This window comes from Populus trichocarpa, chromosome 2 (assembly GCF_000002775.5).
Source record: "Populus trichocarpa isolate Nisqually-1 chromosome 2, P.trichocarpa_v4.1, whole genome shotgun sequence".
NCBI classification, from domain to species: Eukaryota; Viridiplantae; Streptophyta; class Magnoliopsida; order Malpighiales; family Salicaceae; genus Populus; species Populus trichocarpa.
This window is the reverse complement of record NC_037286.2, coordinates 2591782-2618735: the sequence shown is the minus strand read 5'-3', so window position 1 is coordinate 2618735 and position 26954 is coordinate 2591782. Positions and strand designations below refer to the sequence as shown.

The window sequence follows — 26954 nt, the reverse complement described above, 5'->3', positions numbered from 1 at the left end:
GTCGATTGAGTGAATTTTGTTCTCGAGTTGTCCCAGGTAGTCTGGTCTTAGCTGTACTTCAAAATTGAAAGATTATAGCCGAAAGGGAAGTTTATTCAACTCAACCCAACAGGGTCTGTCCAAAGATTGTTTTTTCTTTTCCCTAATGAAAATAAAACCTCCTCAGACATTGATGAGTTTATGAATTCTGTGGAGACTATTCGATTCAACTCAGCCAAACCACAGCGTTTTTAATCAATAGCTCCTTTCTACCCCTTTTTTGAAGGCTTGAACTGTTGTCAACAGATAAGACTCGGGAAACCAGAAATCTCCCTAGGGTTTTGGGTTTTGCAAGGGTTTAAGCAATTCAACAGACTAGACCAAAACCAAAAAGGAGCAAACTTTAACAGAAATCCCACCATGAAAAGAGCTTTGATCTCACTTCTCTCTCATTTTACTCGCCAAAAAACCAAAACAGTAACCCCTCTTCTGTCCAGAAACTACACATCATCTGACCGCACAAATACACCTTCCTCTGCCTCCTCACTTCATTCACCAAAATCCTTCACCTTTTAGTCATGCCCCACCAATTCCAAGCAAACCCATCTCGAAACATTGACACCCTTGTTGGAACACCTCAAATCTCCTCTAGGAAGAAAGATCTCAACTTGAAGAGGCTTTTGAGTCTTTAGTGACAATTGAGGACATGCTCAAAGCTTTTGAAAACATGGAGGCTTGTTTTGATGAGAGAGAACTTGGTTTGGCTTTACTGAAAGTTGGACTTTAACTTGACCAACAAGGCGAGAACCCTGAAAAGGCTTTATCTTTTGCTACAGAGCTTTGAAAGTTCTCGATAGTGGCGATGATAAGATAAGCTTAATTTTCTTGTTGCTATGACTTTACAATTAGTGGGTTCTGTTATTTGTAGTTTAAAAAGGTTTAATGATAGTTTAGGGTGTTTCAATAGAGCTAATATGATGCTGGGGAGGCTAGAGGAGGAGGGGAATGTTAATGTTGAGGATATTAGGCCGGTGTTGCACACTGTGCTGCTTGAGTTAGCTAATGTGAAGACTGCGATGGGGAGGAGAGAGGAGGCTATATATAATTTTAAGAAGTGTTTAGAGATAAAGGAAATGCTGTGGAGAAAGGAAGAAAAGAATTGGGTGTGGATATGGGGAACTGGCGGCGGCTTATGTTGCAGTTCTGAATTTGAAGGAGGCATTGCCGTTTGGTTTGAAGGTGTTGGGATACATAAGAGTGGACTTGGGAATAATTCCGAGGAGTTTACACATGATAGGAAGCTTCTTGGGGTCATCTATAGTGGGTTGGAGGAACATGTCAAGGCATTGGGGAGCAGAATGCACTGTCACGGAAGGTTTTGATGAATTGGGGTCTTAGTTCTGAATTGCTTCATGGAGAGATTGATGCTGCTAATATGGGGATTGAATTGGGCAAGTATGACGAGTTTATTAATACTTTGAAGGGTGTTGTCCAGCAGACAGAGAAAGATAGCTGGACTCAAGCATTAGTGTTTATCTCTATGGCAAAGGCACCGTGTAATCTAGAGAAGTTTGCAGATGCGAAGAGGTGTCTGGAGATTGCTTGTGGAATTCTTGACAAGAAAGAAACGGCGTCTGCAGCTGAAGTCGCTGGGGCACACTCAGAGATAGCGATGCAATATGAGACTAGGGACAGGTTTGAAACGGCAATTTCATTGCTAAAGAGAACCCTGTCTATGCTCGAGAAGCTCCTACAAGAACAGCACGCAGAAGAAAGTTCTTCTGCTATAATCGGGTGGTTACTTTTGTTGACATGTAAGGTGACTTAGGCTATCCCTCACTTGGAGAGTGCTGCTGAAATTTTGAAAGAAAGCTTTGGTCCCAAACATTTTGGAATTGGATATTTCTAGAACAATTTGGGGGCTGGATATTTGGAATTGGATAGACCACAGTGAGCTGCACAGATTTTTGCAGTTGCTAGCATACAGATTCATTTGACGCATGTCAGAATCTCTCAAAAGCATTTGGTGCCAGGGGAAGGTAAGGACATATCCTCAGTTCCTGGTTTGTGGTTTCTGGTTTTATTTCAGGCACATGGCTATTGATTCATTAAGCAATCATTATTTGCTATTCCAAATCTGTTATGCTGATTAAAATGAGTGCTTTGATGCTGTGTTCCTCTTCACTTTATGAAGGGAAAATCATATACGTCAGGCCGAGCAGGTGAATATGCAAGAATGCAAGCACAAACTCAATATTTCTTCTTCATCTGGACCTTTGGCTCTCGGCCATCACGCTTGGTACCTTAAAGGGTTTTAACAAGCCAAATTAGAACATATTCTTAACTCAACTTTTACATAAGCGAGCAAATAAATAACTCTTTTAATTTATAAGTAGATAAAAAAAGGCTTTAGCATCATGTGTCATGTTTGAATATCTTCATGCCATTTGTGGGTTAGGCTAGTACAATTTTACTTTTCTTTTTTATAAATGCTCTGGAACAGTAGTTTGTGTTGTTGTTTATCATGGTAATTGATAAGAACATTCCCTTAGTTCCTGGTTTTATTGCAGGCGCATTGCTTTGATTCATTAAAAAAATCATTATTGTGTTGCTATTCCAAATCTGTTATTCTGATTAAAATGAGTACTTTGATGGTGTCTTCCTCTTCATGAAGCCCTTATCAATGGAAAATCATATATGTTGGGTCGAGCATGTGAATATGCATGAATGCATGCACTTACTCAATATTCCTTCATCATCTGGACCTTTGGCTCTCCACCTTTGGCACTTCTCAAAGGGCTTCAATAAGCCAAATTATAACATACTTCATTAACTCAACCTTTACATGAGCGAGCAAATAAATTATTTTTTATATATAGATAGATAAAAAAAGATATTTTAGCATCATGTTTGGATATCGTCATGCCATTTGAAGGTAAGGTTTATAGAGGTATAATTTTACTTTTTTATGAAGGCTCTGGAACAGTGGATTGTGTTGCTGCTTATCATGGTAATTGAAGTTAATAATTCTGGTGCTATCAAGCATTCCTTGTCTATATGCCCACATTCATTCATCAAGGCAGCAAGCAAATGACATGGAATTTGGTGTCTAGGTTGTTTGGTTTTATGTTGCGATCTCAAATTAGAATTTTGTAGTTTCTAAAAAATCTTTCTTGGATTTTGTAGCTATACCCTTGCCATTTAATTCCAGCGGCGAGCAATAGATGCCTGGGAAAGTCATGGACCAAGGCAACATGAGCTCACGACCAATAGATGCCTCACAGTAGCCCCTCTGGAAGAAACTTACAGCTTGACATTCCTCTCAACCAGTATCGAACAAGCATGATGTAGTCTGATAAACATCCAGCACTGAGTTACATTTCTTTGTTTGGTTAGCTTCTCTCTTTCTATAAGGGTGTTTTTTTTTCCACTTAGCTTTTCCCTGTAAGTAGATATGGTAATTTATTGCTATCTGTGGTGCCTTTTCTTTTCATATGTGCTTATAGAGTTCAAGTTCTTTAAGCAACTCAAACACAGTTTCGATGTGAAAATTGGTTTTGGGGATGTGTGCTTTTTCTTTGATTGTGTTTGCCTGATAAAGACTGAAATTAGTGTATTTTGTGTCTTTTAACTACTAAATTTTCTTTTCAAAGGAACTTGTACATTCATCTTAATCTGTATTCTGACTTTAGAGTTGTCTGTGAATAAATCCATGTTCATGGAAAACTTGATAAAGAAGGCTCAATCATGCTTTCCATGTAATGTCACCATTCTTCTCAACTTTTACTTCACATAATATGATTATATTACACGTGCTTCTAAACATTCAGTTTTGGTGACTTTGAAATTCAACCTGTTTCTTCGTAATCAACAGGACCCTAAAAACCATTTTGAGGATGAGAAACTATAACTGTAGACTCGTCATAGGTGTCCCACTGGAGTTTCATCTGGCTATGATTCACTGAATTTGTGATATTGTTTTGTTATAGTGTCTGCACTACATTGTTATGTTTATGTAGCTTTGCTGAGGCAGGAACACATGGAATGATGCTTGCAAGGCAGGGTTTGCAACTGAGACTGAGGGCATAATGTTTAGCTACGACAGGGTAAAATTTTCCTCTTAGAAAATCTTCGTATGTGATATTTTGCTTACTTCTTTATTTTTCTTTCTTCTATCCTTTTCATATTTTTTTTGTGGGTGGTGAGGGGGTTAAAGATGAGGCCCAATGAACCTTGAGCTGCACAGGTGGGGGTAGCCTTACATCACTCCTAAATTTCATCCATCCTTCCCAGGATTTAAACATCATACTTTCAAGTGGAAATCCCAAATTTAACCGTTAGACCATCCCAAGGACTCACATTGGCATTGTTTCTAAAGATGTAGTTTGCACTCATGTAAGTTATCATGAGTTAGCTGTTAGTCTCTCTTCTGAATTTTTGTAATTAAAAAACAGGAGAAATTATTCAGATCTTTCAAAATATGTATTTGCTGCAAATAAATTGTTCCCTTACAAATAATAAAAAATACTGAGATTTTTATTTCAACTGATATCTGGGATGCTCTTAGTGAAACTCTCCAGCTGCTTTTTGGCATCTGGAAACAGATGGCAGACCTTCACTCAAATCCGTATCTTTAAACCATAATGGAACCTGGGCAGAATAATCTCTTCTGCGCATTACCAACACCAGTATAATTACTACAAGACAAAAGAGGTTGGTGATCATTCACAGAGGAGGTCCCTTTTGCGGTTTTCACTCATAGTTGCTCATTATTCCGGTCCCCTTGCCATGACTTACATAATAGCTCCCCCCTTCCACTCTGCCCCCTCCCCCCGTCTTTGTCTCACAGAGTCTCTCTGGATAAAGAGGTGTTAAAACAATCATTTCTATTCATAAAGAAAAAAGGAACTCAAAACAGAAAAAAAGAGGCGTCCACCCTAAGTGGTTTAAGCAATGATTCTCATAAGCATGCTTGCATCTCAGTAGGAGTCCGTGTATACCGTTCATTCTATGCATGATATCAATCCGAAGCCACCCTAAATTTTTATCAGTTCCTCATTTGTAACTATTCAATCATATGAAAAACACCAGCAAACCCTTCGAAAAAAATGAAATATCAAACAGGACATAAAGACAAGATTTCGGACTAAATCTTCTTGCATTATATCTCAAATTCAACCGGACGTACTGCTTTTCTGGATCCTCGGACATGAACAAATGGAAAAACAGACCTAAGTACTCTGTTACTACTTTCCTCGGTATTGCTAATTTCCCTATGATGGATATTTTGATGAATGATTGCTTGAACACTTGAGTAAAGCTGTCGATCCACTGCAGAATCCAGTGAGAAAGATCTCCTCAACGGTTGGATGGAAAACTGATCATCTTTCCCCCTTACATCAATGCATTCATCACCCATAATTGAGACATGGTGTTGCTTCCTTGTTTTCAACTTTCCAAGCTTCTGCTCCATCTTCATTGGTGATCGACTTCTGAGTCTCATCTGAACTTCTCTTGAAGTGTTTCTTTCATGTTGCCTAGGAGGTAACAAAGCTCCATCATCTTCTCCACCCAATTCGATCACCACATAATCTTCATCACTTCCCATAAGACTATCGGTGTATGGCTGCGAGCCTTGAGGTGATGAGCTAGGAGCAATGATGCGGTCAACTGGATATTTAGTACCAGAGCCTGAAATGCTTGTTCTGCAAAGTGGGCAATTAGCATTGCTTTGGAACCATATGTCAATGCAATCCAAGTGAAATGCATGGCTACAGTTTGGAAGAACTCTAAGCATGTCTTGTTCTTGGAACTCATTCAAACAGACCACACAGCCACAGCTACTCCTCTCCCGACCTTCTTCTCTCCTGTACTGAAATGTTGGTATCTCGCGAATTACTGACTCGTCCAGCCCACGATTCCACATGGTTGGAGAGAGGGCTATAAACGAATCTTCGTTACGTCTAGCTCTCCAAACAGTGAACCACCTTAGAAGATTAAACTGGTTCCAGTTGGAGCAACATTTGTTCACAAAGACGTAGTAACCAACTAGCAAGAAAGCTGTGCCCATGATGCTCAACACAGCAATAGCTAATAGAGGGAAAGCATGGTCTGAAGTAGGGGAAGGTTGTTGATAGATAAGATTCTGCTGGTTTCTGAAGGCATGAATGTAGTATTGTCTGTGTGCTGGTGCCATAGGTAAATGGGTTTCAATTCAAAGTGTTGGATTCTACAAGTAGAGAGACAAAAGGGGAGGTTGACTGATGGGTTTAGCTTCTTCCATAAAAAGAATTTCTTCAATCAGAATAAAGAGAAAATAGAGGAGAGAGATGGGAGAAGCTTAATGGAAAACACTCCTACACAAGGGTTAAAACGTGCGCCACAGATTCACCAGGTAAACCACAATGATATCTCATTGAATGAAGAGGATAAACTTGAGATGAACACAAGCATGTCCATGTTTAAAGTTAAGTCAGAGTGGTAAAGCTGCCATCATACTTCCCACTAGCAGTTTATATTAAAGAAATGAATTTGGACCCAACATGCTATATACTTGCTTCATGATGTTGGACCCCTGCTGTTTTATTTCTCATTTTTCTTGGGAAACAGCATTTCTTTTGTTCCCTTTTCCTCAACTCTCTAAAGTTTTAGGACATACCTTAACAGCAAAGCAAGACTTTTTTTGCGAAAAAACAGAGTTTATAGATGTCTTTTGCTCCCCTTTTCACTCGGTAAAAGGCCTACAAAATCTTCAAGATAAAGGAGTTGGAACATAGAATTTCTAAATCAAAATTCCCAAATTTGAACAACTGGGCTATTGTTATAGATCATTCATATGGTATGCAATAGGCAATGACCGCGGGCATAGTGTGCAGGAAACTTAGCTTGGAGCATCGGACTCCCAACGGCAGGTATCACTAGTAACATAGTCGCAGAGTTAAGGAGCATTTGCTGAGCTTCAGTTTGGCTCGGGACTTGAGTTGTCGTAATATGATCCCTGAATCGTGATTTAAAACCATGCTAATAATGCCTCCATCTCTGCTATCTGTTAGGATACAGAGAAATGAACAATCAAAACGAGCTTTGTTGTTCCCTTGAATTATACCTCTTGCATAGTTGTCGGCTCGGCTTCGGACTGGCTCAATTTGTACGTCACCAGGTTCATTTAAATCAGTCATATTAGTCAAAATAAAAACTTAAAAGTTCAACCAGCTTGATTTGGACTGGATTTGATCGAGCTAACATGTCATTAAATCAAATTAATTCCATTTAATTCGATTTGAAACCTGACCAAAATCGATATTCGAATTGTGAAATTCCCGCTCTACCCCCACCTGGCCAGTTCTAATTTAATATTTTGATTGTCAATTGTCAAAAAATGGGCCAATAGAAGGAAAAAAAAGAAGAAGAAAAAGGATTGAACATGGCTTTGCCTATTTCCAGATTTCAGGACAAGTTTCTTTTGTTCCCTGCCCAGCAACTAGGTCAGGCCCATTTCTATCTTCATCTCTTCTTTTTATGGGCCGTGTCCATGTTCTCTGGGCTTGGACCAGCTCACGATTATCGTTTAATACATCAACACCACTGGAACAGAACAGAATTTTGTTAATTAATTCAGCAAAATAATGTAATGTGTAGAGTATGGTTTTTTAAAGTGTTTTTTGTGTTGAAATGTATTAAAGTAATATTTTTTTTAATTTTTAAAAATTATTTTTAAGATCCGCGTATCAAAACGATGCAAAATATATAATTTTTTTTAATTTTTAACAAAAACAATTTTTAAATTTTTTAGAAACACAGTTTATCCTACATTTCTAAATAAGCTCTATATCAACAAGTAAATCCCTTCCCTTCCCATCCATTCTCCTCCCTCCCCCATCATTTATAAAATACAAGCATTACTTGTTATAAACTAACTATCAAAAAAATTATTTTAATCTAAAATTTTAAATCATTGTCTTTAAAATATTATTTATATTAATTTTTAATATATTATTTCAAGTAAAAATCATCTAAACTTAAAACTTGTATAAATTTATATTAACTTATACTTAATTTTATTAATTAAAATGAGATAAGTAAAATTTGAATTTATAACTGTTTAATTGTCAAATCTTTAATACTATAATAAAAAATAATGTCAAACAAAATACTTAAAACTTAAAATTATTAAATAAAATTTTAAAATAAAATTTATATTATCCTTAGATACAATTAACTAGCAAGAAAAAAAAAAAACAAGGTGAAATGGTACATGATAGAGTGCCCAAAACTAATCCATGAACAAAGTTTGCTAAACAATCTGCAAGAGAACCCGTCTCACAGGAGCATCAGAAAGCGACTCTCTAATAACCCGAAGAATAGAATAGCTGTAAGAAACTTGATGGTTAGTGTCCGAAATCGAGTCAACTACAAACTGAAAGCAATTCAATTTTACCAGCGAGGCTAGCAAGCAAGCATCTCCACCATCTTTCAAGCTTCAAAATTCTAGTTGAGCAAATTAAAATATGGCTCAAAGCTGGTTTGAGATCAGGGAAAAAAGATGTGGCAGTAAAAGACAATTACTGAACTCCAGTACTCACTCAGCCATTTGGGCCTGCATTTCAGGTGAGTTCAATAATATCAGCCATGATCGAGGATTTGATTATATTTCTTTCATGCCAACTAGGGTTTCTTAATTATACTGGCATTTGTAAAGCCAGATTCCATCGGCAAGCTTTGTAATTGATTCCACACACTCTACTCCAATTTGACTAGCTAGTACTTCTGAAGCAAGTTACATGCATGTTCTTATTAAATGTCTCATCACTAAAATTATTCAGTAAAGTTGTTATTTTTAGAAAAACAGATATTTCTCTATTCTTAACTATGATTCTTTTCTAGTTTTTTTTTCTTAGTTTATCATAAAAAATACATTTTGGCAAGTGAAAACACTTATGATGTTTTTGGTCCTCTGAAGATTTTAAAATATAATAAATCTCTCTATCATTTGTTTATGTCTGCGATCACTGTCAGTTAATGATACCACAAGAATAACTACTATGTATCAACACCACTGGTCCAACCAAAACATCTTCTGTTAATATATAGTTTTCTAATCGGTTCTCGTAATTAAGATTTTTAGAAAAAGTTTTCCCTGTTCCTTTTTAGTATAGTTTATTACACAGCTGCTCAGCTTGTTCTTGACAATGCTATAGACATAACACTTCGGTTGTGTTTTCCACTTTTCAGAAAAAAAGATTGTGGGAAATAGAGAACTAAGAACAATACTTTTATTAATTGAGAATAAAAATTGTTTTTTTAAATTGTTGAGAATGTGTGTTTCTAACTCTTCATTTCTTTAGAAAATAAATTGAAAAATACCAAAAAAATCCTCCATTATATTGTTTGCTTGATCATTCCTTTTTATTGAAAATCATTAAGAATAATTTATTCTTTAAATACAATAAGATTAAAGAAAAAAATTGAGAAATTTTCAGACATTTATAATTCTTTTTTACGATGAAACGATCAACTTAGACACTTTTAGTTTTTAATTTAACTATATAAAATAAAGAGCTATATATATATATAACTTGAACCTGTCTTAAAAGTTTTAGCTCGATGCAACATAAATAAGTTAGAAACAAGAGATTAAACAGACTATACTCAAGCTGATTTTCTCTCTCTGGAATTCTCTTTTGTTTTTGCTGCTGCCGACACTATTTAAGAGACAGTCAGACCTCTTATATCTGAACAAACTCTTTTGTTTCCTTCATCTCATAAGTGGTGTGGTGGTCCCATTCACATGGATCCGGGACCCCCAGCAAGAGTCAACTGGCAGCCCTTTTTTCTTCTGCAATCCATTTTTGTCATCAACTATCGCAATGACGAAAACGCCAATTAAATATATACAGATTTGAAAAGGCGTATATAAACATATAATGAAGGTTATTGGGAATATGAAACCAAACTAACACACAGCATTCTTAATTTCCAAGATATCATTAAAAACACACACATTTTGGAATTTTGGTCTGACCTATCATGATTAGCCTGTTCCTGGACCGAGACAGAATCCTTGGTGACATTCCGGTTGTTTTTCTTCAAGTTTCTGGCAAGATTCCTGCCAGAAGTCCATTTCATACTACATTCAAGCTCTATTCACCTAGCTAGCCATTTTACAAGTCACATTTGCTTCGGGGGTTTAAAATCTAATACAACAACTAGTTTTGTCTTAGAGCAGGAATTTTCACATTCCGAGTTATGGAGATCCTCGTCTCAAGCCGCTGTAACCTTCAATCCTTGTCTGAGAAGTATATTTTCCCAGAAGAAATCCGACCAGGGAAGGTAGCTATTGCCTTATGCGAGTCCATTCCAGTAATAGATCTCGGTGATATAGCAGGTCAAAACCGAGCCAATATTGCTCAGGAAATTTTGAAGGCAAGCCAGGAGTTCGGTTTTTTCCAGGTTCGCACTTTATTAAGCAATAATCCTACTCAATTGATATAAAATATCATAGCTTTAAGACGTTAATCAAGCCATGAATAATGAATGTTATATTCTCATTGTAAAACAGGTGATTAACCATGGAGTTTCTAAGGAATTGATGAATGATACAATGAGTGTCTTCAATGAAGTCTTTGAGATGCCTGCAGAGGATCTGGCAGGCATCTACTCTGAAGACCCAGATAGAAGCTGCAGACTTTTCACAAGTAGTAACTCTTATGCAAGTGAAGATGTTCACAACTGGCGTGACTTTTTGAGACACCCATGCCATCCTGATCTAGATGCATGCATTCAACAATGGCCCGAGAAGCCAACCAGATATCGGTAAAACGTTATGCCTGCTGACTGCTATGTTGTATCACCTGTCAAATTTCAGTCTTCCTAAAACAATTAATGAAGCAGACATAAGTTTAAGTTTAACCTTTCCTAATGCTTATGCCTCCATAATTTCACAGACAGGTTGTTGGGAATTACTCGACTGAAGTGATGAAATTAGCCTCAGGGATATTGGAGCTGATCACTGAAGGTTTAGGATTAGAGTCTAGGTATTTTGGAGGTAAACTAAGTGAAAATGCATTTTTGTCAATCAATCGTTACCCTCCATGCCCAGATCCAAGTTTAACCCTGGGATTGCCGAAACATTGTGATCCTAATCTCATAACCATTTTACTCCAAGGTGATGTGTGCGGGCTTCAAGTCTTCAAGGATGGTGAATGGATTGGTGTTGGGCCTGTTCCCAATGCATTTGTGATTAACATTGGGTACCAGCTACAGGTATACTTCTTATATCATTGTTATCGCTACTGTAAAGTTCTTGAAATGTTTGGGTATAATTAAGCTGAAGAATGCTGGCTAATTCCTGTCATAGATTATCAGTAACAACAAGCTAAAAGGTGCCGAACATCGAGCAGTGACAAATTCAAAGGATGCTAGGACAAGTGCTGCCTTCTTTGTCAGTCCTAGTCGTGACAGCATTGTCGAACCTGCCAGGGAACTTATTAAAGAGGACAATCGCCCACTCTATAGAGCCTTTGAGTTCACAGAGTTTTTTTCCAACTACATGAATGAGAAAGGCAACGTTGAAGTTGTATTGGAGCCTTTCAAGTTGCAAGCATAACCTGTGATTGATGCAACAAGGAAATCGTACAGATTGGTATGTCAAATACTGTGAATCTCAGTAAACCAATCTCAAGTTTGTATCATGTCAAATGGATCATATTATATGAAGTTTGTGTGTACCTAAAGGTTGTGAGAAAGCAGCATGCGATAATTTCCTGTATGAAATGGGTTGAACTGTGATTCAACATCTGAAATAATGTTAAGCTACTGTCTAATATATATCTTTGGATTTAGATTTAGTCCTATTGAGTTTGATGTTTGATTTTGATAACATAATGTGATTTAAAATTTTGATAAACATTCATCCAGGATTGATCCAGATGTTTTGTGCCGCGAGACCAATAAAAGAGGGAAGCTCTAATTTATTTTCTTCTTATCAAAACATAATTTTCCATTAACATATGAATTATTGAGGTTAATACATTTTGATTTCACAGAGCATGGGATATTGCAAATCATATTTTATACGGATGAATTTTATTTTTAAAAATAAAAAAATCTTATTTTCATATAATATTTCTAATATATGCAACCTTACATTATATTTTTTTTTCCAATCAATTTAATTTGTGTCTCTATTTCTATTATCATTTGCTTGAATAAAATATTATTTTAATAAACAAATTTAGCAAACATGACCGGGTAAATATCTGGTCTTTCAAGATTAAATATCTTAATTTGTATTTGTCTCTTGATTTTTCAAGTTTTATTTCTAAATATTTTTAATGACTTTTTATTTATTTATTTATTAGTATATATAATTCTCGATTTATTTAATTACATATATTTATCAAAATTAATTATAAAAATATTTTTTTCATGGCAATTGAGCACGAATCACATAACTGTTGCTTCCAATACCATATAGGATTTAAGCAAGGGGGAGCCAGGGGAGGCATATAAGGCCCGGGCTCCTGTAAAAATTAAATGAATAAATAAATTTTTTTTTTTATTTGGCTCCTCTGGAACAATTTAAGAATTTAGGGTTAAAAGTAGTAAGACTTAAGTTTTCCCCTTCCCTAAAAAATATTTTCCTAATCTTGGCTCCCTTTAAAAAATTAATTTCCCTGCTCCACACCTAGTTTTAAAAGTTTAATTAAAGACTAAATTCTAATTTTACTGCATTAGTGATGTCCAAGTCATTAACCTCTCATTAACCTCTAATTTTCCATTAATGGACATCACTAATGGAAAAGGCCAACTTATCTCCATCAGTGATGTCCGAGTCATTAACCTCTTGGCACTTTCGTTAACCTCTGAAACATGTGATTGCGGACCAATATTACGGGTATATATATAACCTTTGCAAGCATATTCAATCTTTTATTACTACTATTATTATTAATTAGAAATTCCAATTAATGTTATTTTTATTATATTTATTAAAAAATAATATAAATTATATCTTATAATTTTATTTAAATTTTTAAATTGAAATATTTTTCTAATATGATATCAAAGTTTTAATGACCAAACGGTTACGAGTTTTCTCATTTTTTTTTCTAATTAAAATCTAATTAATAGACAATATAGTATAGATCTGTATAAGTTTTAAATCTAAAGAGTATTTACTCGAGAGAGAATATTAAAGAACAATATAAATTATATATTGAGTTCTTATCTAAAAACTTTAATTTTTAGGTTGAGAAATTAAGGAAATTAACATTAATTATTTTATTAAAAATAGTTGGTGGTTATATTATCTTTACATTGTATTATATATTTATGTAACCATCACCGATCTTTGAAGAAAAACAAAAAAAAAAGTAAGTGCTGTGAACCATCAGTTTGAGAGTGACAAAGAAAAATCAATGGTAAGGCTCAATCTTCTCTGACCAGTTTGTTTGTGATTCACAACCTAAAATTATTTGTAAAATATGCGCTGAAGTATTTTGTTTATCAAGAACTTAAATATATACGCTTTATCTCTTACATTAAAAAAGTCCTTTCAATTAAATAGTTATGTATTATATGTACAATACAAAATCCATTTAAATTTTTAATTTCAGAATTGTACTTATTTCATTTTTTTTTTTATTAACGTGAGTGTCCGGACCAGCTTGCGTATAACTCAACTAATCTTACGGACTCTAAAATTAACGATCATATAAACCTCCGGTAACTATCATATATAATAGTACTTGTTTCGTTCTTATAAGATCATGTGATAGTCAATTGATAAAATCCTGATGGAGCGGTCATATTGCCTTGACCAAATTGTTCATGGGACTAAAATCATAAATTTTATAAGTTCAAGGGTTAATTACTTTTGACCAAATATTCAAAGGGCTAGGATCAATAATGACGTGGAACGTCTAGCTGAAGAATTCATGGATCAATTTGATAAATAAAAGTCCAAATATATATCTTTACTTCACCATATATTGAATTGATGCAAATCTTATTAATTTGAAAAGTTGATTTTATTTGGTATTGCAGTCTAACTTTATTTTTAATTTTTTTAACCGTTTAATATGTTAATGTTAAAAATATATTTTAAAAAATAAAAAAAATATTATTTTAATATATTTTAAAACAAAAAAAACTTTTTATAGTAATAATCTGCCAGCATGCATCTTTTTCAAAGTTATAATTACAGCTTTTCTATTTAATTTTTTTTAATATTAATTCTGTTATATTTTTATTTTTTGTTGGCCACTAATCAATTAGAGTAGACTAATCATCATGTTTTGTAGTTCTTTAACCATCAATCATCAATAATTCAGAAATTCATATTTGAATTTTTCTATACAAGTTTGCTAATTAAAACAATCTGCAAGAGAAGTAGACATGAGTGAGGGTTCAATAATTAATATCAGCCATGATCGAGGATTCGATTATATTTCTTTCATGCCAACTAGGGTTTCTTAATTATACTGGCATTTGTAAGGCCAGATTCCATCGGCAAGCTTTGTAATTGATTCCACACACTCCACTCCAATTTGACTAGCTAGTACTTCTGAAGCAAGTTACATGCATGTTCTTATTAAATGTCTCATTATTTGGCAAGTTGTCTGATGCACGAGCATTGTTAGAAAAATAGATATATTTCTATTTCTATTTTTCTATTCTTAATTTATTTTGATATTTTTCTTCTATTTGAAAGGAATATATTTTCTAGTTTATTTTTTTATTAAGTATTATAGTGTTTTTTTTTTGTTTTTTTCTATATAAAAAGTTGTAACATTCTTTTAACAAGTGAAAAAAAAATTAAATATTTTAAGAGTCTTTAAATATAAAATGTTTTTTATATTTATAAATTTTAATGTGTAACAAATCTCTTTAATTTATTATCCCAAACATCGTATGGTTAATAATTTTTCTAATCGGTTCTCCTGATTAAGATTCTTAGAAAGAGTTTAAGGAGATAATTAATTTAGTGATAAATATGCTCGTCTACCTTATAAATTATTTTAGTTTAAGTCGTGAATATTACTTTAAATTATGGTTCTGACGCAACTACGGGAAGGTTCCTTGCAAGTTTATCAATGTGAAATATATATATAGGGAGTTTAGCATTTCTTAATTTAAAATTTTATAGTTTAATTAAGAAACATTGCATACATTTGGGGAACTAATTAATATTATTCCCAGTTCCTTTTTAGTATAGTTTATTCCGCAATTGCTCTTGTTCTTGACAACGCTGTAACACTTAGATTGTGTTTATTTGTGAAAGATTTTCAGAAAAAATAAAGAAATTGTAGGAAAAAGAAAACTAAAGAAAATATGTTTACTAATTGAAAAATATTTTTTTTTTCGAAAACACATGTTTTCTAACTCTTCATTTTTTCAGAAAATTGAAAAATATGAAATTAGTGTTTTTCAAATTCAATCCCCGTTATAAAAATAGGAGTCCTGTTTGGTTGATTTAATGTTTTATGATCATTATTTTTTTTATTTTCAAGTTAAGCCAAACAATGTACTTATTTTCTATTTTGAGAAATTATATGTAATAAACATTTTTTCTTTATTCTTCAAAGAAAAATCTCTTTAAGAATAGAAAAATTAAAGATGAAAATTAAATATTATTTTCTGAAAGTAAAAACAACCTTATTTGCATCAATGTTGGCTATATATGAAGTATAATTTTCTTAAAGATGCTTCAAAGGAAGAGCTTGGAAAATAAATAATATTTAGTGAAAAGGGCGGTGCAGAGTCTGGTAACCCTTTCTTCTTCTACAAGCCATTTTTGTCATCAATTATTGCAATGACGAAAACGCCAATTATATATATATATATATATATATATATATATACAGCTTTGAAAAGGAATATATAAACATATAATGAAGGTTATTGGGAATATGAAACCAAACTAACACACAACATTCTTTCCAAGATATCATTAAAAAACACAACATTTTGGAATTTATGTTTGTCCTATCATGATTAGCCGGTTCCTGGGATGATCAGACAGAATCCTCGGTAATATTCCTGTTGTTTTTCTTCAAGTTTCTTTCATAATACATTCAAGTTGTATTCAACTAGCTAGATATTATTATATATAAGTCACTTCGGGGATTGAAAATCTAGTACAGAAAATAGTTTTTTCTTAGCACAGGAATTTTCAAATTCCAAGTTATGGAGAAGCTTCTCTCAAGCCGCAGTAACCTTCAATCCTTGTCTGAGAAGTATATTTTCCCAGAAAAAATCCGACCAGGGAAGGTAGCTATTGCCTTATGCGAGTCCATTCCAGTAATAGATCTCGGTGATATAGCAGGTCAAAACCGAGCCAATATTGCTCAGGAAATTTTGAAGGCAAGCCAGGAGTTCGGTTTTTTCCAGGTCAGCAATTTATTAAGTAATAATCCTATTCAATTTTATGTAAAATACCATTAAGTAATAATGATGAATGTTATATTCTCACTGTAAAACAGGTGATTAACCATGGAGTTTCTAAGGAATTGATGAATGATACAATGAGTGTCTTCAATGAAGTCTTTGAGATGCCTGCAGAGGATCTGGCAGACATCTATTCTGAAGACCCAAATAGAAGCTGCAGACTTTTCACAAGCGGTAGCCCTTATGCAAATGAAGATGTTCACTACTGGCGTGACTTTTTGAGACACCCATGCCATCCTGATCTAGATGCATGCATTCAACAATGGCCCGAGAAGCCAACCAGATATCGGTAAAACGTTATGCCTGCTGACTGCTATGTTGTATCACCTGTCAAATTTCAGTCTTCCCAAAACAATTAATGAAGCAGACATAAGTTTAAGTTTAACCTTTCCTAATGCTTATGTCTCCATAATTTCACAGACAGGTTGTTGGGAATTACTCGACTGAAGTGATGAAATTAGCCTCAGGGATATTGGAGCTGATCACTGAAGGTTTAGGATTAGAGTCTGGGTATTTTGGAGGTAAACTAAGTGAAAATGCATTTTTGTCAGTCAATCGTTACCCTCCATGCCCAGATCCAAGTTTAACCCTGGGATTGCCGAAACATTGTGATCCTAATCTCATAACCATTTTACTCCAAGGTGATGTGCGTGGGCTTCAAGTCTTCAAGGATGGTGAATGGATTGATGTTGGGCCTGTTCCCAATGCATTTGTGATTAACATTGGGTACCAGCTACAGGTATGCTTCTTATATCATTGTTATCGCTACTGTAAAGTTCTTGAAATGTTTGGGTATAATTAAGCTGAAGAATGCTGGCTAATTCCTGTCATAGATTATCAGTAACAACAAGCTAAAAGGTGCCGAACATCGAGCAGTGACAAATTCGAAGGATGCTAGGACAAGTGCTGCCTTCTTTGTCAGTCCTAGTCGTGACAGCATTGTCGAACCTGCCAGGGAACTTATTAAAGCGGGCAATCGCCCACTATATAGAGCCTTTGAGTTCACAGAGTTTTTTTCCAACTACATGAATGAGAAAGGCAACAGTGAAGTTGTACTGGAGCCTTTCAAGTTGCAAGCATAACCTGTGATTGATGCAACAAGGCAATCGTACAGATTGGTATGTCAACTATTGGGAATCTCAATAAACCAATCTCAAGTTTGTATCATGTCAAATGTATCATAATGTATGAAGTTTGAGTGTACCTAAACGCTGTGAGAAAGCAGAATTAATGCGATAATTTCTTGTATGAAATGGGTTGGACTGTGATTCAACATCTGAAATAATGATAAGCTACTGTCTGATATTTTTGGGTTTGAATTTAGTTCTATTGAGTTTGAATTTTGATTTTGATATCTTAACGTGATTTAAAATTTTGATAAACATTCATCCAGGATTGATCCGGATTTTTTTGTGCCTCGAGACCAATAAAAGAGGGAAGCTCTAATTTATCTTCTTGTTATCAAAACACAATTTTCCAATAACATTTGAATTATTCAGGTCAATAGATTTTGATTTCACAGAGCATGGGATGCACACTGCTTCATATCCCCGGAGCATTTAAACATGTGCTGACCCTGTTTGTTTTTACCTCATTACTATTTTGATTGCTTCTATAGAACAAATTCAAATGCTATTTGCAATTGTTGTTTTTGATATTATTGTTAAACTCATTTCAGTCTTGTAGGTTTACTCGAAGCTTGACCTAAACTGAGATTTTAATTGAACCAGATAAGTAATTAATCCGATGAAATTCAGTTGACTCGATCATGTTTCTATTGACTCAATTGTCGCAGCAAAACCTGGTCTAAACCTGACAAGATCGACACCAGATTTTTTTTATATATAAAAAAGAAAACAAAATAATATGGTTTTAATAAAAATATTGATATGTGACCTATGGTTTTACCCAATGGACCACGAGTCAACCCAATGGTCTAGTGAGCCGTTTTCCATGTCAATCCCAATTCGAGCATGAGAACACCAGACAAACACAAGCATACTAGTAGTTCCATACAACTGGTTCATCCTGGGTTTCTTCATGAAAACAGGCACATTATGGTTAAAATTCTAGAGATTTTGGGATGAAGAACGCTAGTAAAGATAAAGCAATTGAGATCTTGGGCAAGTTGGTTAGTTTCCTGAGAAAAAGTATGATTCATATCATTTCTGTAGGCCCTATGCCAAATCACATTGCATTTATCATGGATGGGAACGTACCGGAGGTTTGCCTGGAAACATAATTTAGCAGAAGCAGCTGGCTACAAGTTTGGTTTATTGGCTCTCCTTTCCTGTGTCAAATATTGCTATGAGTAGGGAGTAAGATGTGCAACATTCTATGCCTTCAGCATTGATAATTTCAAACAACGTCCTGATGGGATTCAACCTTTGATGGATTCATTTCTAGAACACGTTGAAGGATTGATGAAGGAAGATAGCCTTGTCAGTCGCTATGGAATTAGAGTCTACTTTCAAGGGAACCTTGAACTCTTGAGTGAACCTGTTAGATTGGCAGCGGAAAATGCCATGCTGGCCACTGCTCATAACTCCAAGCTATTATTGATCGTCTGTATTGCCTACACTTCCACCAATGTGATTGTACATGCTGTTCAAGAATCTTGCAGAGAAAAATGGGGTGGAATTATTGTACTGAATGAAAGTGCAGAACCTGAGGAAAATGAGAAGAATGACGGAGAGAGCTTCGTAAAAGTTACCGATGTTGACAAGAACATGTACATGGCAATTGCAGCTGAACCTGATATCCTAATCCGTACCTCTGGTGATACTCGATTGAGCTACTTTCTTCTTTGGCAGACTACATGCACTTACTTGTATTTTCCTTCTGCCTTTTGGCCTGAGATTGGTTTCCGACATCTTCTCTGGGCAATCCTCAACTTTCAAAGGCACCATCAATATTTGAACAAGAGAAAGAAACAAATGTAATTTATATAAATCAAGTTGGAGAATCGTTTTATACCTTTTGCAATAAGATGCTATTGTATTAGTTGATAACAACTTCTTGAAAACTTTATCATTAGGTTTGGGACAAGAAATGGTTTTTGGAGGACTAATGAATATTTTGAGATCAAGTAATTATTCAAACATTTCGAAATTGGATTTAAAAATTATCTACTAAGGATTAATTTGCAAGTTTTTCTATTACAAGGACCCTTACTCATTACGAGGTTTAGATATTTTTTAAAACCATCATTAAAGTTAATGAGTTATTTTGAACTTTGAACGAGCTGAGCCCCCATTTGCATCCCCAAGTTATTTTCATTGATTGACTGGTAATTTATGTATTTAGAGTTCACTGGAGCTAGGTTTTTTTAAAAACAAAATAGATGTTAATATGGTTAAATTTAAGTAACATGACAATTAATTCTAAGATTTTTTAAAAATTTATATTCAAAACAATATTATTTTTTATAAAAAACTATTAAAATAACAGGACCAGCACAACTCGAGACTTGAACGGTTGAACCATGTCCGAGAACTATGATTTAAACACACCTACAACTGGGCTTTTTTGGTCAAATAATGTGTGGGCTTGACCGAATCAGTACGTCTCAAATATATGAATCTGGGGAGGGTTATAAGGGCCGGTTTGGTGTTTCGTATTTAGGACAACAAAACTGAGCAAATGCCAATTTTTACAAGAAAATCCAACTTTTCGGTGATACTTCGATCCTTCCTCTTGGAGCTTTCTTGGTGGCCCGTTATGTGAGATTATAGCACTGAAGCTCCACCATATTAGTCTTATTAAGCCTATCACCGCCACCCCTCCATGCAAGACAAAAGAGCTTTGATGGTGGTTTTATTAAAAGCAAAAGCAGTGACATCTTGTCCGGACCACCAATCCACCGTTAATTAATATATTCCACTAAGAAATGATACTTAAATATTATCAAAACACTGAATTGGCTGCAACTTGATCATTAACCTGAATTTAAACCTTAATTAATTAGTTAATTAAACATAAAGTCGCCGTCCCATCTAATTTATTTAGCTACTCTAACTTGCAGGTGGCAACAACTGTTACAGTTACTATACACCATTGAATTTGAGATTAAGTCCAACAAATTTGATAGGTATATAAAATTCATGAAATTCCTTTCTCCTCCTAGCCCCTGTTCCGATTGTCAGCCTAGATAGACTACCTCGCCACCATGATTAAAATATCCTATTTTTCTTATCATTTCTATATTATTTATTACTATCATCACGGGCTAGCAATAGCACAATTTTTTTAATTAGCTCATTTTTTTAAAATAGTTTTCTTTTGCTTTCAAGTTAACATTAAGGTTTTTTTTTAAAAAATTAGCCCATTTATTTTATTGTTACAATAGCACAATTTGATAAAAATCACGGGTGAAAACTATAATCTTTTAAGAAGTTGAGAAATGTAATATTTTAAATAAATAGTTAAAATGAATTGACAAAAATTCTAAAAAAAAGAGAGAGAGAAAAAAAGAATGAATGAGACCCGTTATTTTTTAACAGTACATGTAGCCTATTTTGATTATTGTTGATGATTTTTTTAATATTATTGTATTTATTTATTTTTTTGCTAGAGATTTATATCAGCCTATTTTAACCATTTGTTTTAAAATACCGCACTTTCCAATTACAACTTCTTAAAAAATTACAGTTTCACCTTAGACTTTTATTAAACTGTACTTTAAAAAAATAAAATTGATGAGTGATAGTATGTAAAAAAAAAAAAAAGAGAGTTCCGAAATTCGTTAAAAAGGAAAAATACCCAACCTCTTGTGTCATAGTAATAAACAAGATGGATGAGTGCCCGTACGCTTTCGGAGAGCTTTTGACGCAAGAATTTTATTATGTCAACGATGCTAAATCACTTGTCATCCTCGGTTGGATTCTCATCAAGTGGGTTAAAACTTAAAACAATGCTTAATTTCTTTTTAATGGTGCTGCTGATCTCGGAATGAACGAGCCGAGTGCTACAGCCATCCATGTGACAAATTAAATCCAATAATTCATCAGTAATCTCCATGTCGACAAGCAAATCAAGTAGTCATTATCCGTAGAAAGTGCCAAATCCTCATTTTAACTCATTCGGAACTAAATGGTGGCTTTGGGACATGAATCCAGGCACCACCACCATCAAAACACAATCAAAAAACGTGCGAGCTAGCTCTTCCTCAAAAGCGTGAAAGAATGCTGAAGCAAAGAAGTATCTCTAGTTAATTGATTTCATGGATCATGGTTACTGTCATGTGACCAAAGCAATTGATCGATGCGTCACTATGATGCCCAAATCAATGTGCAATCAGGGTCCAAATGACCTCATGATCAACTCATAAAGATGACGCCATAGTGTTAAGCTAAGCCATCTCATGTCATCTCTGAAATCGCATCCTCACACGTCCAATTTTAATAATTTTCCTTCTTTAAACCCTGAATCCAGTCCATGCCATGGGGATCTTTTTTTATGCAATTCCAGCCCCATGAAGGAAACTTGAGCATCCTGCTCGCCAATTTACAACATAAGCATGACGAATCCGGCAAACGCAATCACATATGACCTCACTGCAATTAACTTTCCTGGTTTAAATTGTAGCCCAATGAGAAATAAGTCAAATTTAACTCCTTTTATTTTATTTTATAGAATTATTGTTTTTTCTATCCCTGAAATACTCAGAAAGCAGAATCTGTTTTATGCTATCTTATTCTATTCTCACCGATTTAGACAATTTATTAAGAAACAATGATAAATTAGCTCTCGGAAAGGGGTAAAAACACCTGAATAAGCTGAGAGACCAATGGATTGAACAAAATCTACTTGACTTGACCCGCAAACCTCATTTATAAATAGGAGATCTTGACACATAGATATGTCAAGAGTGAAAGAAAGAGGAGGGGTCCTCTCCTCTGATCAGCTCAAGCCATCACCAGCTTCGTCACCCATATACTTTTCACTGACAAAATCTATCTCCATCATAGGCATCTTTAGCAGTTGAATAAGTTCACATCCATGGCTTATTATTAATAATCCTATTATTAATTTGTTCTGGTGAAGCGCATTTTCCACGCCATATAAGTGCTAGGAGTTTAAGCCAATTAGCACTTGCAAATTCACTCAACTATCTAGACAACGATGGACCATCCTAATATAGGAAAGGTCAACCAGAAAGGAGAAGAAATCAGATACAGAGGCGTTAGGAGGCGGCCATGGGGGAAATTTGCAGCGGAGATACGTGATTCGACAAGGCATGGAGCAAGGTTATGGCTAGGGACTTTTAACACAGCAGAAGAGGCTGCAAGGGCTTATGATGGAGCTGCATATGCAATGAGGGGTCCTTTAGCAATCCTTAACTTCCCTGGGGAATATCCTAAAACTAAGGTTGATTCTGATATAACTTCATCTTCCATTTCGTCTTCACCATTGTCATCATCGTCATCATCCTCTGCTTCATCTTCCTCAATGTCACAGAACGCAGAAAGAAGTGGGATTGGACGAGGAAAAGAAGTCTTTGAGATTGAGTACTTGGATGATAAGTTATTGGAGGATCTTCTTGATTTCGAGGAAGAAAATAGTAAGATATCAGAGTGAATCTTGCTTTCGAATCACAAATGAATATTCGTGTGAAGGGAAAGGACTGCTTTTCCCGCCTCTAGAAATTATGAAGCTTTTATTTTGTGCCCCCCGACCAGACAAAAATTGGCTGCTCCTATGTAATTTCAGTATCTATTACAAGTAAGATTAATAATCAGAATATGGTAATTCCAATTCCTCTTCTTTTTTTTTCTTTTCTTTGGCAAACATCAAATGCATCCTCAATATGTCAAGGCAGCATCGATTCTACTCCTAAACTATTTTTTATATCAATTCCATCCTTAAACTATATGGATTTCACACAGATGAAATGCTTTAAAAACGGGTTAAGAATTCTTAAGAGTTCGATGGTAAAATTGATATTAAAGATTGTTTGGGGTCTAAGAAGAACAAAACTAGCAAATCTCTTGGCACCACTAAGATGGAGGGCCAGCCACCCAAATTAACGTTATGCATTGAAGTCCAAGAAAGTTCGTAGCTAGCTAAAATAATCCTGATGGAATATGCCACCATCCTCACCATGCTCTCTCATCACTAGCTAGCAGGAGGCTACGATTATAAAATAGAATACGTGGTCCTCTAGCCACAATGTGTCAAAGCCTAATAAAACTTGACATTATACGATTTTTTATATAAAAAAATAATTCCAATACGTTAGGGCCAGACCCAAACGGCTGAAACCATCGGTGTCCATGCCCTTTGCATAGTCTATTTTGTCCTGATTTTTTCTATAAATTTTCAAACTTTACAACGTTTTTTCCATTCTCAAACTAACATGTCATTCAATCATGCATAAAATATTCTCAAGCTACTTCAATTTAGTAGTCGATATCATGATCAATTAAAACATTGTTTTAGCCGTGAGATTTCTTTATGGATAAATTACATAAAGTTAGAACTAACTGTTATATTTACAAAAATAGGTTCTAATAGCGGTGTTACTCTATAATAAGAAACGTGTTTGGATAGAAGATATGGTGATTTTTTTTTTGAAAATACAATTCTTTTAAAACACACACTACACCTTTTAAATATAAAAAATATATTTTTTTTATTGAAAAAAACCATCATACCTCCCACCTTGTTTACACATGCTCTTCCATGGATAAGTCAGGGTGGGGTATTTTTACTCCCAACTATACAAATAAAAAGAGTTAACTTAAACCATCTAAGTGGTGGCTCAGTGGTAAGAGCTTGGGACCAAGAGATTTGCTCCCTCTGTGGTCTCAGGTTCGAGCCATGTGGTTGCTCATATGATGGCCACTGGAGGCTTACATGGTCGTTAACTTCAGGGCCCGTGGGATTAGTCGAAATACGCGCAAGCTGGCCCGGACACCCACGTTAAACTAAAAAAAAAAAAGAGTTATCTTAGTTATTAAAGGATGCCCCAAATACCCATGGAACTTTGTTTTAAAGATCATGGCACGCCAAGAACAGGCTAAATCCATCATCAACCGTGAAAAAGCCAAGTAAATTCATTAAAGTTTTTCTCATCAAACTATATCCCTTTGTACACCCATTTATGAAAAAAAATCAAAAACAAAATCAAATTACTTAATTATCCATCTATAACCAACAGTCAGCCAAAAACTCACAAGTGCATGTTCTTATTAGAAGCCTGAGACACTACAAACCAAAAAAAGCTTAAGAATTGGTTACTGTCAAGTTACATAAGCAATAGAAGGTGAAAACATATTGTAATTAAGAGGTGCCCATAAAAAAATCAAAACACAAGCATTGGACAGCGTAACTATGATGGAAAAATATAAGCGTAAGCAACATGACCTCACCATGAAACATAAGCATCTAGCCTCCCCTTTGATCGATGTGGTTTTTGCACAGGTGTGGTCCTGTCGTTTAAAGAACCGAGTCCACCTTCAACCTTGTCGCCAAACGTAATCACAGGACGTCATTACCAGCAGCAGCAGCAACAACAACAACAAAGCTAAGCTTCAGTTTCAAATTAGATCATCCTTTTGCGTCATTCCAAGATCATAGCAATTTAGGATTCTTTTTAAACGCTGACAATTTTAATTTAGGGTGGGTACTCTAATAAAGTAATGTAACCAAAATCCTAAAGAGAAACACTTTGGTTTGAAGGGTGGGACTAAAAACCTGTTAATCATAGCTCAAATCTCTCATCACATTAATGTTCAAGCATGGCATGTCAATTAAACACTTTAAAAATTTTGAGTTGAGAGGGTTTTTGGAATAAAAACCACTAGATTTGTGATAGAACATAATTCACTAGCAAGAAAAGGATGAAGAGCTTTAGTTATTAATAGATACAAAACTACATTTACGAATAAGTTATTTTTCATACTAGAAGGGACCAATCAATTCATTTTAATAAATTATAAGGACTAATTTATATTGAACTTTAAATAAGTAATTAAAGTAAAGTAGCTAATCATAAATAAGTCCTTGTAGTTTGTTCCAACTAATTAATTAGTACATGAAGTATAAAAAATTAATTAAATAATCTCTTGACCAACATTGATCACCCTTAATTTAGTAGTTCTTTTGTTCTGAAAATTCAAAAACATACATGAAGTATGTGTGGAGAGTGCTTAGACTCGAATCAAAATTTGAAACCTCAAAAACAAAAACATACATGAAGTTGAAAAAACTGCTTAATACAGCGGCCCATCCACATGTAATTCATCATATTAAATCAAACTAACATTTCTACGATCAAATCAAAAAAGAAAGAAGGGAAAGAAGTTGGTAATTAAACAATGTTCTCCTTTAATTTCCTCATTTCAATCCTTTCTTTTTGTTCTTCTTCCGGGGTGTAATGTTATTAAACAGACAAATAAATAATGGGAATTTGGTTATTTCCATTTTGGATTCACACAAATGGACAAAATTAAAGAATTGCATTGAAAGTTTACGTATTCATCATCAATGGGTCTAAAGCTGCCTGCTGTGATCATCTGTTTCCAGCAGCTCCTCCAACAATTTGTTATCCAGATACTCAAACTCTATAACTTCTTGTCCATTAGTCGAGGAAACTTCATTGCCATAACTCAAAGGATTCTCGGTGGAGAATGAAGATGAAGAAGCAAATGACATGGTAGAGTTTGTTTCCTGATGTTGGTATTCGTTCGGAAAGTTGAGGATGGCTAAATGACCCCGGAAGGCAAAGGCAGCTCGGTCATAGGCCCGGGCCGCCTCCTCTGCTGTGTCAAATGTTCCAAGCCAACGACGTGTTCCATTCCTTGTCGGATCACGTATCTCAGCAGCAAACTTACCCCATGGTCGCCTGCGAATTCCCCTATACGCATTCTCTCTTCTTTTCTCTTGCTTCTTTGTGTTCTTCTCCCCTTGGTATGTTTCCATTTTGTGTTTGAAGTGAAAAGGAGCCCTGTTATAAACTATAAACGCCTGGTTTGAGTTCAAACTTGGTGGCTATATATGCATTCAGGTTTATTCTTGTATATATATTGCATGTCTTGAATTCGATGGTCGAGAAGGCTCTTTTTTGACTGTTGTAATTTGTACTTGCCAGGAAAGTTCCTAGGTAGCCTATGCAGATGTTAGAAGTAGATTTGGCCTTGTCCTTTTATGCGTCTCTAAATTGCTTTTCGACCTCTAGCTACCCCATTTTATTAGCCTTTCATCTCTAATGTTCAATGGACTTGGGCAAAATAAAATCGAATTAGGTTCATAATGGTGGATTCCAAGTGTTCCTGCGGTTCAAAAAGTACTTGGTGTTTTTTATTCAACCCACTCGGCCTGCGTTGATCATGATCAGCACTTACATGCACACAGCCTCTATAACGAGAAGTGTTTTGCTAGTGTACTTAGGAGGGGAAATTATTACAGAAAATGGTCCCATCCCCCCCACGATCTTCTTGGCTAGTGGTTTTACTTTACTTGTCCATCCCAATGTGATATCCTGCGATGACTTATTTAGTGTGTTTAGCGTTAGATTTTGCTGT

General features: G+C 34.9%; 5 protein-coding genes and 1 pseudogene across 9 annotated transcripts; 4 read left to right on the top strand and 2 right to left on the bottom strand.

The window, feature by feature from the left end:
* The first annotated feature begins 121 nt into the window (after positions 1-121).
* On the top strand, positions 122-3595 carry LOC7479977 (protein KINESIN LIGHT CHAIN-RELATED 1-like; annotated as a pseudogene).
* A 1523-nt stretch (positions 3596-5118) lies between these two features.
* LOC7471976 (RING-H2 finger protein ATL16) lies at positions 5119-7056 on the bottom strand. The gene has a single exon (XM_002300745.3). The coding sequence runs from the start codon at positions 6173-6175 to the stop codon at positions 5141-5143; it is 1035 nt and encodes a 344-aa protein (XP_002300781.1). The 5' UTR covers positions 6176-7056; the 3' UTR covers positions 5119-5140.
* Positions 7057-9904: 2848 nt separating this feature from the next.
* Positions 9905-17747, top strand: LOC7471974 (protein DMR6-LIKE OXYGENASE 1). Of its 4 annotated transcripts, XM_024595128.2 has the most exons (5): positions 16056-16371; positions 16464-16717; positions 16849-16949; positions 17070-17167; positions 17262-17747. In XM_024595128.2, the coding sequence occupies exons 1-5, from the start codon at positions 16168-16170 to the stop codon at positions 17508-17510; spliced, it is 906 nt and encodes a 301-aa protein (XP_024450896.1). In that variant the 5' UTR covers positions 16056-16167; the 3' UTR covers positions 17511-17747. The 4 variants fall into 4 exon arrangements, with proteins under 4 accessions (XP_002302052.4, XP_052306273.1, XP_024450896.1 ...); XM_002302016.4 differs by lacking the exons at positions 16056-16371; positions 16464-16717; positions 16849-16949; positions 17070-17167; positions 17262-17747 and adding exons at positions 9905-10428; positions 10538-10791; positions 10923-11241; positions 11336-11825; XM_052450313.1 differs by lacking the exon at positions 16056-16371 and adding an exon at positions 9911-10428 and having other exon boundaries at positions 16849-17167.
* A 672-nt stretch (positions 17748-18419) lies between these two features.
* LOC18096127 (dehydrodolichyl diphosphate synthase CPT3-like) lies at positions 18420-19404 on the top strand. The gene has a single exon (XM_052450835.1). It carries the CDS (start codon positions 18819-18821, stop codon positions 19368-19370), a length of 552 nt encoding a protein of 183 aa, XP_052306795.1. The 5' UTR covers positions 18420-18818; the 3' UTR covers positions 19371-19404.
* A 2909-nt stretch (positions 19405-22313) lies between these two features.
* LOC7479976 (ethylene-responsive transcription factor ERF095) lies at positions 22314-23205 on the top strand. Of its 2 annotated transcripts, XM_024594179.2 has the most exons (2): positions 22314-22797; positions 22888-23205. In XM_024594179.2, exons 1-2 carry the CDS (start codon positions 22552-22554, stop codon positions 23005-23007), a joined length of 366 nt encoding a protein of 121 aa, XP_024449947.2. In that variant the 5' UTR covers positions 22314-22551; the 3' UTR covers positions 23008-23205. The 2 variants fall into 2 exon arrangements, with proteins under 2 accessions (XP_024449947.2, XP_052306766.1); XM_052450806.1 differs by having other exon boundaries at positions 22314-23203.
* Positions 23206-25734: 2529 nt separating this feature from the next.
* Positions 25735-26450, bottom strand: LOC7471972 (ethylene-responsive transcription factor ERF098). Its single transcript, XM_002300744.4, has one exon. The coding sequence runs from the start codon at positions 26350-26352 to the stop codon at positions 25924-25926; it is 429 nt and encodes a 142-aa protein (XP_002300780.1). The 5' UTR covers positions 26353-26450; the 3' UTR covers positions 25735-25923.
* Between the last annotated feature and the right edge of the window lie 504 nt (positions 26451-26954).